Below are 14,418 nucleotides of genomic sequence, written 5' to 3'. Positions count from 1 at the left end.
CCAACAAACATCAGTTTGCTGTTAACCTCCTTTCGGAGTGTAGGATCGCGTTGTGTGATGTTTATGATAGATAGAAACGAATAAAATCAATTATACAATAGTTTAAAAGGCAGAGAGTGAATAGAAACCAAAAATGGATTTCCAAAATCGTCCAGGAGGCAAAACTGGAGGTGGAGGTGTAGCTTCTTGGTCGGAAAGCAACCGAGACAGAAGAGAGCGTCTTCGACAACTTGCGCTAGAAACTATTGACTTAAACAAAGATCCATATTTTATGAAAAATCATTTAGGCTCTTACGAATGTAAATTGTGTTTGACTCTTCACAATAATGAGGGTAGCTATTTGGCACACACACAAGGTAAAAAACATCAAGCTAACCTAGCCAGAAGAGCCGCTAAAGAAGCGAAGGAAGCCCCTCAAACACTCGCACCAGAGAAACCTCGAGTAGAACCCAAAAAATTCGTAAAAATTGGAAGACCTGGTTACAGGGTAACTAAACAACGTGATCCAGAAACTGGACAACAGAGTTTATTGTTCCAAGTGGATTATCCAGAGGTAGCAGACAATGTAATTCCACGACACAGGTTCATGTCAGCCTATGAACAGAGGGTTGAACCTCCTGACCGTAAATGGCAGTATTTGCTGTTTGCAGCGGAACCTTATGAAACTATAGCTTTCAAGGTAGATTAAACATATAGTAGGTACTCGCTGGTTGCACGAAAACGAGACTGTAATTTCAGGCAAGCTACAAGGTTTTTACAATGAATGTGGTCTCCAATCAATTGTATAAGATTTCCCACCTGTAACTCCCTAAGTATTGAATCTAAACCAAGATCAATGTGTACGTATAACAATGTAAAGAAGCAGTAACAACACTAAGCTAACTACACTATATTCCCTATTTTGCATAAAGAAAATGTAATAAACAAGATTCGAATAAAGATCTGGTGCTTGATCGGGAGTGCAATAAGCAAGAAACCTACTGTGCAAAGAAAATTCAGAAAATTGTAGCACCTAGTGGACAAATTATTTGAAACAATAATTGTATTTTTTAGGTACCTAGTAGAGAAGTTGAGAAAGCAGAAGGAAAGTTCTGGACTCATTGGAACAAGGACACCAAGCAGTTCTTCCTGCAGTTTGCGTTCAAGAATGAGAAGCCATCGGTTGGCAAAGTACCACCACCTCCTGTACCTCTGATAAGACCTGGACTAGGACCACCAATGGTACCTGTACCACCACCACCAAGACCTCCGATGTTTAACCCAGTACCTCCGCCACCTGCACTATTAGCCACAGGAATGCAAATACCTCCCCCACCTCCACACATAGCATAATGAATGAATTTGTACATTTCTGTAAAACTAGGAAAGTATCTGTTTCTCCTAACGTATTATTTTAATGTGTATCTTATCTATAAAACGCGAAAATGAATTAACGTCCAGTTATTTCGAGATTATTTCTAGAGGGGTGCGAGAGCTCGATGGTAGAGACAGGTTTTCGAATATATCGGGAATCCCGACTCAATTGAGAACCTGTTTTGATTCCGAAAACATTCTCGTTCCAACATTATCGGGTTCTCGCACACCTCTAGTTATTCCCAATTCCCTATCATAGATATATGTAAAAGTAAGTAAGTATTTCATTTAAGTATAAAGCATGCATGGTAAAGAAAAATAAACTTTACAAATTTTCTCTTTTTTTTGGTCGTTTAAATTTTATTAAGAATATAAACACAGGAGAATGCGTGGCAAGGTGTTCTGCCAAGATGTTAAATCCTGAAACAAGCAATAAAAACGCATGTTTTATATATGCTGAAAGGCGTGAAAATGCTGTTGGAAAAATATGATTACATCAGGATTTAATTTGAACAATCTACACGATGTAAAGTGTTGTACGCACTTTTCGGTTCGCCCGTTCGCACTATCATCATTTTAATATGTATTTATATTTCTACTTTGTTTTATTTCTCTATGGGAAGCAAGTAGAGATTTATACCAAAACAAATACCTGCATATTTAAGCAGAGAGGACGCAAGCACCTCCAACAGCCTTGATTTTGTCTTCTGCCAATTTGCTGAAGAATTTGGCTTTAACAATAACTGGCTGCTTAGGGAGGCGTCCTTTTCCTAGAAGTTTGTAGTAGCCCTGCAGAAAACAAAAGAAAATGAGAACAGTCTGTACTTAAATACTGATCTAAATAAATACATATATGCTTACAAACTTACCGCTTTTACAAGATTAATTACTGGTACTTTATTCTTTGAGTCCTTATATTTAAGCCTGGTCTGTTCTGACACAAGTGTCCACAATTTATCCAAATTTAAGGCTGGACACCACTTTGTGTTACGCCTTAAATGGTAATTTCTCATACCAAGCTGTAAAACATATCGAACATTAGCTACCTCATTCATTAAGTATCATGCACTGAATAATTGTATTAGTGATCAGACCAGAGAGTGCATTCAAAGTAATTCAGTTCGCCGGTGAAATAAATATTATTATCATCATAATATATAACATGTCTAAATAGTTCTAAATAAATTATGCGGTTCTTACCTTTCCAAAGTAACCAGGATGGTATTTGTCAAAGTTGATACGGTGTTGGTGAAGACCACCAGCATTACCACGACCACCAGGGTGTTTCCTGTGTTTACCTAAAATCAAATATTCCTATATTAGTAAACAAAATAGTTGTAGAAACTCTATAATTACTGCTGTACCCGAAATGTCGTAATTTATTGTTATTTCATAAACTGCATACCTATGCGACCGTGACCATGACTGACGTGACCACGGAGCTTCCTGGTCTTCTTTTTGTGTGTAGACTGTTTAACAAAAAGAGAATAAACTATCAATATCAATTAATTTGTAATAAATAATAAGAACTAATACAATATTGTGTATGTCACGAAGGTTATGTTTGAGCACCAACGCAACACCACAAGGCTCGAATTGTCCATAATCGATGTGCAATTATACACTTCGAAAGGAAAATAATAATCCCGAGAAATCATTCACTGAAGCATGAACGAGATCATCGTCAGGATTATCAATTCATTTTCACTCAGATGCTTTCAATATTTTTAGATTACGAAGGAAGAATTTAAACATCACTCACTCACCATCTTGGTTGCGGTACGAAGAAAGAAGAGCGCTGTCTTCCTGCAAAAGTTGCTAACTTATCTAGATGGCGTTTATTGCAGCAATTTAGTCATGAACTACATAGTACTGAAGATGTAATAATGAAATTAGAAGTCCAATTCTCATGCCATCAAATTCTCCGATTGGTTGAATAGCAGTGCAGAATATGCAAAATGAGTTGTCCATGCGTTTCATTCATAAATAATAATCCGCAGCGGAATGATTCGAAAGAGTAAACCATACGTGAGCGTAGAAACAGGTCTGTCAGTTGTAAAATGATTTGATTTTCATCTACGACATTTATAAGCAATTTTATCAACAAATATCAAAGCATTCCTGTGCATGTTTAGGTTAATCTACTGTCAAACAAACGTGAGATTGCGAAGAAGTGTTTACATCGTAAACTCGTTTGACAAAAGTTACTGTTTTGCTATTTAATAAAGAAGTAATCATGGCAACTGAATGTATAGAAATGGACCAAGAATTAGCTCAAAGACTTTTCGTTGAGGGTGCTAAAGTAATTATGTTAAATGTTCCGATTGGCACGGAATTAGGAATCGATTTAAAATCCTGGAACACGGCAGATAATTTTAAGGGTATTAAAATGATTCCACCAGGATTTCATTACGTACATTACAGGTAATTATATGTAGTACCCTTCTCTGTACATTAATTGCCTTTCTACTCATCAATTTTTGTTAAAGTGCTGTAAATGAGTTTGGAGAACCAGCACCCAAAGTTGGGTTCCTTCACACATTTAACAGATCTGAATTTTTAGTCAGACAATGGGACAAGAAAGCTGAAGATCTCAGTTCAGAAGGTACATACATTTTAAATAAATTTAATACTTTAACAATAAAACAAAATGCATTTCATCTAGCTGTGCCAGAAGAAATGGTACAAAGGATGAAGGAGAACATGAGGGATTTGGATAAACATCTAGGATGTTATCCTTACGATGTATGGAAACAATGGATGGAATTGACAAATCACATTAGCTCTTCCCTTGTTGAGCGTTGTTCACCTGTATGTGGGTCTGTAGAAAGAATAAATATTCAATTTCACTCATTTTTACTTATTGCATCGTGTTATAAAGTTTGTTTACTTTGTTTCAGTTTTGTAAGATCAGCTCTAGAGTTAGAGCACTGTAGTGACGCAATGAGACCAAGAGGAGGAGCATTGAATCCAGAAAGAACAAAAAGAATTGGAATAACTGTGGAAGAAAAGGAGAGAGAGTTACTTCCTGATTTGAAACCTAAGCCAGGCACCGAGCTACGGTTATCCAAGTTGCCTGATAAAAATTATCCAGATGGTGCATCACCAAGCGAAGTCACAAAACACTCTCTTGACTCTAGCTATGCTCTCAACACATTTTTGAAGGAATTCACACAGTAAGAATAAAAGTAGTTTCTCCTGTTCATATATACTTGCATATGGTAAAAATGTATTGGTTTAATTTTTTCAGATCTATGGATATTATTGGTGAATTGCAACTGGTGTTTGTTTGTTTCCTCGTTGGACAAAGTCTGGATGCGTTCGAACACTGGAAACAGCTTGTATGTTTGATTTGCGGCGCCGATTCTGTAATTCCAGAGCGACGCGGTATCTTTATGGAATTTATGAAAGCGTTGGAGGTCCAATTGACTCACGTACCTGAAGATGTACTCTGCGATATCGTAACTAATAATAATTTTGTTTATCAAAACCTTCGGAAACTGTTCGCAAATATCGAAGCTAATTCGTATATAGACGGCCGTTTAAAGACCTACGCTGTGCGGTTCCGTAATCGGTTAACGGCGAAGTTCTTGTGGGACTTTTCAAATTTACAAGAAGAAGACGACGACGAAGCGCCTGTAGTCGTGTTTTTAGAGTAAGACGGTAGATACACATTTTTTAAGGAGATTGAAGGTACCAATTACAAATGTACATACTTGTTACTTGTAAATATTAAAATTTTTATTCAGTATATAATAGAACAGAAAACAATTAAAACGAAATACATAACAATATTAAATGCAATTGTTTGGTTATGATTTTAATTAAGTACAATTTCATTTAACGATTATTTAATGTGAGGTGGTCACGAGAGCGTGTGACTGATACACTAGAGTATATTCTTCAGGCTTCAGCTTAGAGGCGCTAAACAAAGTAAATTACAACAATTAATTTAATATTCCCAAATTAATTGTTCAGTAAAACTATTGATTAAAATAGTTACCGGGTGTGGGGGTCGCGGAGGAGGAACATATATTGGTTTAGGTCTTCCAGGTTCAGCTTCTGGATCGGCTTCACGGCGGAGACGCTGAACAAAATAAATGACAATAATTAATGTAATATTCATAAGTTAATTTTTAAGTAAACCTATTGTTTAAAATAATTACCGGGTGTGGTGGTCTCGGGGGAGGAACATAAACTGGTCTAGGTTTTCCAGGTTCAGCTTCTGGATCGGCTTCACGGCGGAGACGCTGAACAAAATAAATGACAACAATTAATTAAATATTCTTAAGTTATTTACCAAGTAAAACTACTGATTATAATAATTACCGGGTGTGGTGGTCTCGGGGGAGGAACATATACTGGTTTAGGTCTTCCAGGTTCAGCTTCTGGATCGGCTTCACGGCGGAGACGCTGGAAAAAATAAATGACAACTATTAATGTAATGTTCATAAGTTAATTTTTAAGAAAAACTATTGATTATAATAATTACCGGGTGTGGTGGTCGCGGAGGAGGAACATATACTGGTCTAGGTCTTCCAGGTTCAGCTTCTGGATCGGCTTCACGGCGGAGACGCTGAACAAAATAAATGACAACAATTAATTAAATATTCTTAAGTTATTTATCAAGTAAAACTACTGATTATAATAATTACCGGGTGTGGTGGTCTCGGGGGAGGAACATATACTGGTTTAGGTCTTCCAGGTTCAGCTTCTGGATCGGCTTCACGGCGGAGACGCTGAACAAAATAAATGACAATAATTAATGTAATACTCATAAGTTAATTTTTAAGTGAAACTATTGATTATAATAATTACCGGATGTGGTGGTCGCGGAGGAGGAACATATACTGGTCTAGGTCTTCCAGGTTCAGCTTCTGGATCGGCTTCACGGCGGAGACGCTGAACAAAATAAATGACAACAATTAATTTAATATTCTTAAGTTATTTATCAAGTAAAACTACTGATTAAAATAATTACGGGATGCGGTGGTCGCGGAGGAGGGACATATATTGGTTTAGGTCTTCCAGGTTCAGCTTCTGGATCGGCTTCACGACGTAGACGCTGAAGAATACGAACAAGTGGTTTATTATAATATCCTACATATTAACACTAGGTTTATGGAGCACTAAAACTGACTATTTTACATTACTTTACAAAAATAACATGAATGTATCTATCAAAGTTTGTGGCCATTTTTTAAATTATATATAGAAATCAATTTGTTACATAATTGCTCATAGATGCATTTTTACAATCTCAATATTCGCAATTTAAAAATATTAGAATCCTTCATTTTGACGGGTCCCGTAAATTTAGTATTAAAGATATTAATAAGATTACGAATTCTAATAAATACTTACAGGATGAGGTGGACGAGGTGGAGGAACATATATTGGCTTAGGTCTAGGATTATTTGGCCGTCCGGGTTCAGCTTCTGGATCGGCTTCACGACGTAGACGCTGCAGTGCACACAAGAATTTTATAAATATTTAAACCTGTACTGGTATAAAACGTTCAATATTATAATTTATATGTAATTTTACCGGATGAGGTGGACCAGGTGGTCCCTCAAAAACTTCGCTAGCTACCATCGCCGTACAGGCGATGGCCAAAATTGTCAGGATGAAGAAACTCTTCATGGTTGAAGTGTACTTCATTCACCAGTTATATTTGATCCTTTAAGGGAATAGTGAATTAATTGTTACTTTGCAAGAGTTAACAATATTTTTTATGGATGTATTTGATTAAATTACGTTATTATTACTTGGTAATACATTGTTAATTTTAATATGTAATTTATGTATATAACGCTAACGTATTAACTAGTAGTGACTTACCACTGACTTCTTCCTGATATGAGGGTGCTGCAAATTAGCAGGAACTGATGTCTGATACATCGAAGCGCACCGTATTTATACTAAACGTTCAACATGGCCTGTATCTGCGCGAGAGTTCAAGGCTCTCGGCCATTTGCCTGGGAACCACCGGGTACGCGATACAAATGTTCGATAAGTTCTTTGTTTTTTAGCAACTTTGCACTAAAGTGTTATTGATGAATCACATAATGTGAAAATAAATATTTCAGTGATTACATTATGATTTACTACGCATTATATTATCCAATACTGCGTTCTATAAAAATAATATCGCATTTTTTTATACACTTTTAGATTTGTTATCTTTTCCATATAGTTTATTGCATTTATGAATCATACGAAATAGTGAAAATCTTTAATAATTAAGTTATCGAGGTAGATGTACCATCTATAAAAATCTTACAATATTTATGCAATTTCGTTAATGAAATTGATTATGGGACTGAAAAGATTAGATTCATTTTAGCGATTGCTCTTTCAACCCTCCTACATTGTACAAATCCCAATCAAATTTGATTCAGTGTATTAAACAGAATTCTTACAATACGGGGTACGTAAATTAGAAATTCAAATTCAAAATTAAACAAAGGTGCAAATTTAAATTTCAACAAAAATTCAAATTCAAATAGAAATATTTATTCAGATTCAAATTTAAACTTAAATTTAAGTTTAAATTTAAACTTGGGTTCAAATATTATTTGCACACCAAATTAAAATTATTATGCAACAGTGCACGAAATTTCTATACTGATAACATACGCAGATAAAGATAGCTCATTCATGCAGAACGCTGCGTGAGCTGATAATTAATTTCCGTGTGAAAGTGCGTCACACGTTTGGGAACCACCGCGAAGATAAACAAAATAAAAATGGCATGCTAAGTTTTCCTCCTTTGGATTCCCCGACAAGTTGACATTGACAACTCACAAAACACACCATCTGCGTTCCACTTACTCGTCCTTTTGTTCACACACTTGTGTGCTCCGTTTTACAAGCTCATATAAAACGCTGTAACGATAAAAAATCTTGCATTGCATTTTATTGCACCACATTTCTTATTTACATTGTGTATTTACCAAATCAATATTTTATTAAGAAAAAAGAAGAAATAAAAAAGAATGTTTCCGCCCGGGATCGAACCGGGGACCTTCCGCGTGTTAGGCGGATGTGATAACCACTACACCACGGAAACCGATGGTAGTGACTTCTCAAAATTTGAAGATGTGGTGATTTCCAATGACTTCCAACGTTAAAAACGTTTTACGTCGAATTTTTTTAATTAAATAATTTGTCATCGTTCTGATTTCATTTTTTTATTTGTCTCACATTAAGATCTAGGTGTCTTTAATAGAAACACGATCGGATAAAAGTAGAAATATAGTCGTACTTTATTTCCAAACTTTCTTTATTTTATACAAATTATGATAATTATAAAGTCATTCCGTTTCTCGTTAAGCTAGGTTTTATTGAGAAACAGCCTGCACGCTTTCAAGAGCTCGTTTCTCCTCGGACAGTAAAGTCACCTTCTCTTTGTATTTCTCCCGAAGATCTTGGAAAAGGCGTAGCTGCGTTTCGTATTCCTTCTTTAGATCAGAGTTCAGTTTCACCGCAGCCTCCATTTTATTTATCATAGTGGTATTCCTTTCGCGTTCCTCGGCGATTCTCGCCTCCATGTCGTTGACTTCTGCCTATAATTTCATAAAAATTCATTAGTAGTAATATTTCAATCATTCTGCTATTAACTAATTCAATTCAGAAAGTATACCTGCAGCTGATTCACTTCCAAATTGCGAATCTTCAATAGGCTCCTCGTAAGAGACTCGACTTCCTTCAACGAACACACTTGGCTGTTCAAAGCACTGATCTGCTTCTCTTGATTGGAAACAACTCGGATTCGATCTTCTAATTGCAAAGATGTTTGCACCAGTTTTCCCTTCAATTGGTCCACCATGCGATGAAGCAAAACTTCGTTTCCCTCGCCCTTCAACAGTGCATCGTACGAAGCTTGCAACTCGAACAACTTCTTCTCCGTGTTTTGAAATTTCTTCTGCCAGCAATCGCGCTCCACGGTGGTTTTCTTGAAATTAAATCGAAATCATGAAACTTCCCAATACAGTGACACCTGAAAGAAGACCTTCATTACCTTTATTTCATCCTTCAGTTTCATTATCGTAAGCTCGTACTCGCTGATTTTCGAACTGTCGTCCACAAGCGGTTTATTTTCTGGCGGCGGCAATTGATCGCCGATGTCTTTGGTAGGTTTCTGAGCTTCGACATCTTTCCCGTCTAGATTAGGTAACAGACAAGTGTCTCCAGCGCCTATTGTTGCTGGTTCTTTAACTTCAGCTGCTGTTAACTGCAAAGAGAATAATGAGCTTTGTGGACATACGAAAAACAAGTCTCTGGGTTCAATCTTTAAATCGTTTTATTCCTAAAAACGATCAGACTCAAAGACGAAAATGAAATTAATTAACAGTAATGGTCATATTGTGCCTCCTCATTTTTTAAATGTGCTTCGTTAATAAATTCTACTTAATTCGAACTATATGATGATACACTACTGTAACTTCTTTTAAAAGTCACAGTGAGATAGCTTTGAAAGGTCAACTAACTTTACTTCGACCACATGCGGCCCCACTACGAAGCTTTATCAAATGAGGAATTAAACTTGATACCCTTATTACGTTTGAACATTGTTTAACACGCTGAACGTCATGGTGGTCACCGACGACCGGCACCATTTTATTGCTTAAGAATGATGGTCATAAAGTTAATGGCATCAATTCGTTACTGCCAAAATTAACTAGATTATAGTGTAAGGTGGATACTTCATTATCCAGTAACTAACAATTGTCCTTCATAATGCTGATCGCTTCTACTAACGAAATATAAATGAGACTTGTGTGAAGCACACAGAATTCGTGCGGCATTGAACGTGTTGATAAATTCTAATAAATTAGAATATAATAAGAGTATATTCCTATTTTTATAGTGCCAGATACCATTGTTCAGCTATTATACTATTTGAAATTAAACATTTACCAACTCCTCGTTATGTTTACATTCAACGATCGTTGCATCCTCCGCCACAATTTTCTCCGCAGAATCAGCCGCAATTTCTTTTTCAGTCGCCGCCCCGTTTGTCGGCGCAGTATCGTTACTGATCTCAGGTGTTTTTACTTCTTTCTCAGGTACATCTTGACCTTTCGCGTCCTGTGCAATCGCCGGTTCCGCAACAGGAGGAGGGGAGGTTTGTTCTTGCACCGCGGGGGCGGATGCATTTTCGGCGGAACACGGAACTGCATTCTCCGCATTGTCCGGTTGATTCGACTTAGCTGGCTCGCCCGAAGCTTGATTTGCATCTTGTTTTACTGTTTCCGCGTCTGACATTTTTTAACTGCAAGAAATGTCAACTTCTTCAATGATATAGAAACAAAAGAGCAGAAAAAGCGTGGAAATGTCCCTGTGTCAATTTTTATCGATACGCAAATATTAATCGGCATAGACTAATCTAAAGCATCGAAAAATGTACAGAAGTTTCTTCTCTGAGGTGTCAGATACTTTAACAACAAACCATAACTATTAAATTCTATCATTTTCTCTAAGCGTCATCTCAAATAACATATAGTCTGATTTTCTTCCACATAATATTCCAAAAACGAAATGAATAAAACGTGCTATGAAATTAAAAATAATTTTCTTGTGAATAACAAGCTGTTATTAAACTTCTTTTGGGTGTAGTACTGTTGTCAAAAAATAGATTCATACGCTTCCGGCAGGTAAAGCGTCAAAATATTTTTGTATATATAATATATGACGAATTTTATCGTTAACAAAAATGTTTCCGAATACATTAAATAGCTTTAACGATGTACGATCGAATACTTTACACCAGGAATAGGATCTTTTCGTATAAAATCGATTTGTGTGCTTGCTTCGAGGATTAAAAGGTTCCGCCAATTTTGGCAAGCCTAATCGCTCCGTATCGAACGAAGCAGTTCCGCGTACCCCTCACCATGTGCAACCATGCAAACACCAGGAATTGAATTTCAAATTACCGAGGGATTCGATAGAGGAACCGCACGTCGATGTTTTCCCTGAGCACGATCGATACTTTCACGCGGGCCGACTGGATATCCAGTACTAACCGAAAGTCTGGTGTATTTTTGGACGTTCTACGGCTCATGCTATTTTAAACTATCGTAGACGTGCGCCAGTCGAACGACCAAGAAGCTAAAAATCGTATGCCCATCGTATGCAACCACCCCCTATGCATAAATTCCCGCTCGGTTTTGGTCATTCAACGATGTTACCGATCATTATGTAATTTCATGAATCGGGATATGGCCGAGCTTAGGATTTAGTCGTTTGGAAATACATATATCACGCAACGCGGGCTTCGAGTCGATGCATCGTTTATTACATGGACGAATTTCGAGGCGTGATCAATAAAAGTGTTTCGGCGAAAATTAATGTATGGAACGTCGGCGAGAATCGCTCGCATTCCGCATAGAAAATATTGCTTCTCATTTGCACGACAAACTTTGTTTCATTTTCGACGGGATCATGCGAAATTCGGTTTGAGAATTCATTAACGTAGTCACGCCGATCGCAGTATCGTGCAAGGGGTATCTCGCACCTCGGTATAGGAGGTATTTGCAACAAATTATATGGTAAGTAAATGGAAAAATCTGTTTATCGCATCGAATACGATTTTTTTAGGCAAATATTTTCCAACGTTTATGATTTGTTATGCACGCGTTGATCGATCTCGCACGAGGATTCGGTACATAACCTCATTCAGATGTATATATTATTTTCTGCATGTATTTTTCGTTCTGTTAATTGACGCATAAAAAAAAAGGTGATGTTTATGCAATATATTTATCGTTTAAAGTAGGTGCGCAAAAGAAATTGAATGGTCAGTATATTTAATTGCAACTGTAATGTATGTATCGATGTTAAAGGTTACGCTTACACGGTTTCTTTAAAGATAGTGATAACCAATTTTTATTACATAAACACCCCTTGCCAGTGTTCGGGATTTATCAGTGTGTCATGCAGATGGATCTAATTTCTGTTGTTTTTCAGATAGTCAATTAAGTTATGGAAGAATATACGAGAGAACCATGCCCATGGCGTATAGTAGATGACTGTGGTGGTGCATTCACGATGGGTGCAATCGGCGGTGGCGTTTTTCAAAGTATTAAAGGCTTCCGCAATGCACCCAGTGGAATTAACAAACGGCTTCTGGGAAGTCTTATGGCTATTAAACAACGGTCTCCGATCATAGCAGGCAATTTTGCACTGTGGGGCGGTATGTTCTCGACGATAGACTGTACATTGGTTCACATTAGGAAAAAGGAAGACCCATGGAATTCTATTATCAGTGGAGCGGCTACTGGCGGTATACTAGCGGCGAGAAATGGTTTACCAGCCATGGCTGGTAGCGCAATCATCGGTGGTGTGTTGTTGGCTTTAATTGAAGGTGTAGGAATATTTTTTACACGTATGTCCGCGGAACAGTTCAAACCCTCCTCGTTCTCAGACGACCCACATCTCGGAGCACCGCCGCACGGCAATCCGTCGTAAAGCATGTAACCATGTTTTAGCTACATTTCAAATTACACTCAACTAATTAAGTACAAACGTTTCGTAATTCGCGGAAACGATAGTAGTTGAATGACATGTGATTGCCAGTACATGAAATTTGTATAGACAATGGAACACCTTGGTTTAAGAAATAATAATAGTTCATTTTTTATTCAATGTTGTTCCTTTCTGTATTTTTATTGAACTGTTAATAGATGAAATGACACAGCCGATATAAACGTATTAATAATATATATATATATACTGGTAAAATAAATTGACAATATATTATGTTTGGATCTAGTTCTCTTGTAAAAAGACTAACTTTAATGAAGGACACAGGGCTGATGAAATTATCGTTGATAGTATAAGACAAAATGTATTATCTGTAATGCTTAATTCTATTAAATATCATCTTCATCTTCATCATCTTCTTCTTCAAAGTACTGCAAAGCAGAGGCTATAGATAAGTTCAAAGATTTGTCTGATGTGTCTTCTGGCATTTCATGTTCTGGTTCGTACAACGGAGATTTGTCTCCTGGTTCCTTCAACGATTTGTTCATTATCGCGAGCAAGTTAAGTTGTTCCACCTAGAAAATTTAGTTATGAAAGTAATTTTATAAAATAAAAGAATTTAGCATGAAACGAAATAATTTATTTTATAAATTATAACGTATGTAAACATTACCAACGAGGCGCTTACCTGCAGTCTGTGAACTTGGTTATCAATTTTTGTCAACAGCTTCAACAGAAGTTCTCTCTCCTGCTTCAGATCTCTTTGAAAGGCGAGCAACTCGTTCGCGCCCATTTTTAACTCGGGTATGTCCGAATGATCATTCATTTTTTATTAATTTTCTATTAATCTGTAAGCTTACTTACTTACTGTTTTGACTTTTGGCACTATGCAACACAACGCAACAGTTTCTTGTGAATCATATTTTTGATTCTGAACGTAATTGTTCGCCTATTCTGGAATTGTTTTATACACGATAGTCTTCTGATTTATAATCGTAATCCTTACCCAGTGTCATTCAATATAAAATCGAGAAACTCACAAGAATTCATTGTGCAACATCTACAAAACATCGTCTCGAGGTTAGATTCGCGGTGACAAGCACGCAGTGGTGCCACCTTCACTCGTTTCTAACTTCAATACCGTTCTTCATCTTTTGACTTTTGAATGTTTGTCAGCGTAGGTTCGACATATTGAATTTCAAATTCAAATATGGAAAGTTGTGTTCAAGTCTCCTTTATTTCAATTTCTACGGGAATTAGGAGTTTGCATCGTACGGTAATATAATAATACTTTATTCTTTCTACAGAAGTCTACGTAAAACTACAGTTTAATCACAATGTATCGTAATTGAATTTATTTAGGTACAGGATTCTTTAATGGACCACAATATGATCCATAGAACTATATGATTATATTAATTTGTAAATTTTCGAGTGGTCGAGTTAAGTTAAATAGAATCAACACGAATCTTAGCATTCAAACACAGTTTCACTATACAGTATTCAGTTTCTTCGTTTTACAAATGACTATCTATAAAAGTTTAGAACATCCTCCAGCTTTCGCTTATTTTTAATGTT

The 14,418-nt window shown here is 36.6% G+C and overlaps 7 protein-coding genes and 1 non-coding gene across 17 annotated transcripts; 3 read left to right on the top strand and 5 right to left on the bottom strand.

Annotated features, from left to right (window-relative positions):
* The first annotated feature begins 4 nt into the window (after nt 1-4).
* On the top strand, nt 5-1,419 carry Sf3a2 (splicing factor 3A subunit 2). Its single transcript, XM_076786448.1, has 2 exons — nt 5-679; nt 1,054-1,419. Exons 1-2 carry the CDS (start codon nt 134-136, stop codon nt 1,330-1,332), a joined length of 825 nt encoding a protein of 274 aa, XP_076642563.1. The 5' UTR covers nt 5-133; the 3' UTR covers nt 1,333-1,419.
* A 266-nt stretch (nt 1,420-1,685) lies between these two features.
* Nucleotides 1,686-3,217, bottom strand: Rpl27a (ribosomal protein L27A). Of its 2 annotated transcripts, XM_076786456.1 has the most exons (6): nt 3,120-3,215; nt 2,759-2,822; nt 2,554-2,651; nt 2,223-2,372; nt 2,006-2,142; nt 1,686-1,773 (listed from the first exon to the last, which is right to left on the bottom strand). In XM_076786456.1, the coding sequence occupies exons 1-5, from the start codon at nt 3,120-3,122 to the stop codon at nt 2,014-2,016; spliced, it is 444 nt and encodes a 147-aa protein (XP_076642571.1). In that variant the 5' UTR covers nt 3,123-3,215; the 3' UTR covers nt 1,686-1,773; nt 2,006-2,013. The 2 variants fall into 2 exon arrangements, with proteins under 2 accessions (XP_076642571.1, XP_076642572.1); XM_076786457.1 differs by lacking the exon at nt 1,686-1,773 and having other exon boundaries at nt 2,005-2,142; nt 3,120-3,217.
* Nucleotides 3,218-3,269: 52 nt separating this feature from the next.
* On the top strand, nt 3,270-5,157 carry LOC143353266 (protein AAR2 homolog). 2 transcript variants are annotated; one of them, XM_076786446.1, is made up of 6 exons: nt 3,270-3,397; nt 3,489-3,777; nt 3,843-3,958; nt 4,019-4,172; nt 4,254-4,529; nt 4,604-5,157. In XM_076786446.1, the coding sequence occupies exons 2-6, from the start codon at nt 3,590-3,592 to the stop codon at nt 5,010-5,012; spliced, it is 1,143 nt and encodes a 380-aa protein (XP_076642561.1). In that variant the 5' UTR covers nt 3,270-3,397; nt 3,489-3,589; the 3' UTR covers nt 5,013-5,157. The 2 variants fall into 2 exon arrangements, with proteins under 2 accessions (XP_076642561.1, XP_076642562.1); XM_076786447.1 differs by having other exon boundaries at nt 3,293-3,397; nt 3,470-3,777.
* Nucleotides 5,070-7,342, bottom strand: LOC143353268 (uncharacterized). Of its 7 annotated transcripts, XM_076786449.1 has the most exons (11): nt 7,195-7,342; nt 6,901-7,033; nt 6,718-6,816; nt 6,335-6,418; nt 6,172-6,255; nt 6,009-6,092; nt 5,846-5,929; nt 5,683-5,766; nt 5,520-5,603; nt 5,357-5,440; nt 5,070-5,277 (listed from the first exon to the last, which is right to left on the bottom strand). In XM_076786449.1, exons 3-11 carry the CDS (start codon nt 6,744-6,746, stop codon nt 5,205-5,207), a joined length of 690 nt encoding a protein of 229 aa, XP_076642564.1. In that variant the 5' UTR covers nt 6,747-6,816; nt 6,901-7,033; nt 7,195-7,342; the 3' UTR covers nt 5,070-5,204. The 7 variants fall into 7 exon arrangements, with proteins under 7 accessions (XP_076642564.1, XP_076642569.1, XP_076642565.1 ...); XM_076786454.1 differs by lacking the exon at nt 5,357-5,440; XM_076786450.1 differs by lacking the exon at nt 5,520-5,603.
* Nucleotides 7,343-8,352: 1,010 nt separating this feature from the next.
* On the bottom strand, nt 8,353-8,425 carry Trnav-aac (transfer RNA valine (anticodon AAC)). The gene has a single exon. It is a non-coding gene; the product is annotated as a tRNA-Val (tRNA).
* A 172-nt stretch (nt 8,426-8,597) lies between these two features.
* LOC143353262 (uncharacterized) lies at nt 8,598-11,440 on the bottom strand. Its single transcript, XM_076786442.1, has 5 exons — nt 11,292-11,440; nt 10,276-10,630; nt 9,377-9,589; nt 8,999-9,310; nt 8,598-8,921 (listed from the first exon to the last, which is right to left on the bottom strand). The coding sequence occupies exons 2-5, from the start codon at nt 10,621-10,623 to the stop codon at nt 8,697-8,699; spliced, it is 1,098 nt and encodes a 365-aa protein (XP_076642557.1). The 5' UTR covers nt 10,624-10,630; nt 11,292-11,440; the 3' UTR covers nt 8,598-8,696.
* Nucleotides 11,441-11,581: 141 nt separating this feature from the next.
* LOC143353263 (mitochondrial import inner membrane translocase subunit Tim17-B) lies at nt 11,582-13,002 on the top strand. Its single transcript, XM_076786443.1, has 2 exons — nt 11,582-11,906; nt 12,325-13,002. The coding sequence occupies exon 2, from the start codon at nt 12,340-12,342 to the stop codon at nt 12,823-12,825; it is 486 nt and encodes a 161-aa protein (XP_076642558.1). The 5' UTR covers nt 11,582-11,906; nt 12,325-12,339; the 3' UTR covers nt 12,826-13,002.
* A 203-nt stretch (nt 13,003-13,205) lies between these two features.
* Nucleotides 13,206-13,991, bottom strand: LOC143353264 (uncharacterized). Of its 2 annotated transcripts, XM_076786445.1 has the most exons (3): nt 13,847-13,991; nt 13,529-13,688; nt 13,206-13,415 (listed from the first exon to the last, which is right to left on the bottom strand). In XM_076786445.1, the coding sequence occupies exons 2-3, from the start codon at nt 13,664-13,666 to the stop codon at nt 13,230-13,232; spliced, it is 324 nt and encodes a 107-aa protein (XP_076642560.1). In that variant the 5' UTR covers nt 13,667-13,688; nt 13,847-13,991; the 3' UTR covers nt 13,206-13,229. The 2 variants fall into 2 exon arrangements, with proteins under 2 accessions (XP_076642560.1, XP_076642559.1); XM_076786444.1 differs by having other exon boundaries at nt 13,529-13,950.
* Nucleotides 13,992-14,418: the final 427 nt, after the last annotated feature.

This window comes from Halictus rubicundus, chromosome 4, assembly GCF_050948215.1.
Source record: "Halictus rubicundus isolate RS-2024b chromosome 4, iyHalRubi1_principal, whole genome shotgun sequence".
Lineage (NCBI taxonomy): Eukaryota > Metazoa > Arthropoda > Insecta > Hymenoptera > Halictidae > Halictus > Halictus rubicundus.
This window is presented reverse-complemented; position numbering and strand designations above follow the sequence as displayed.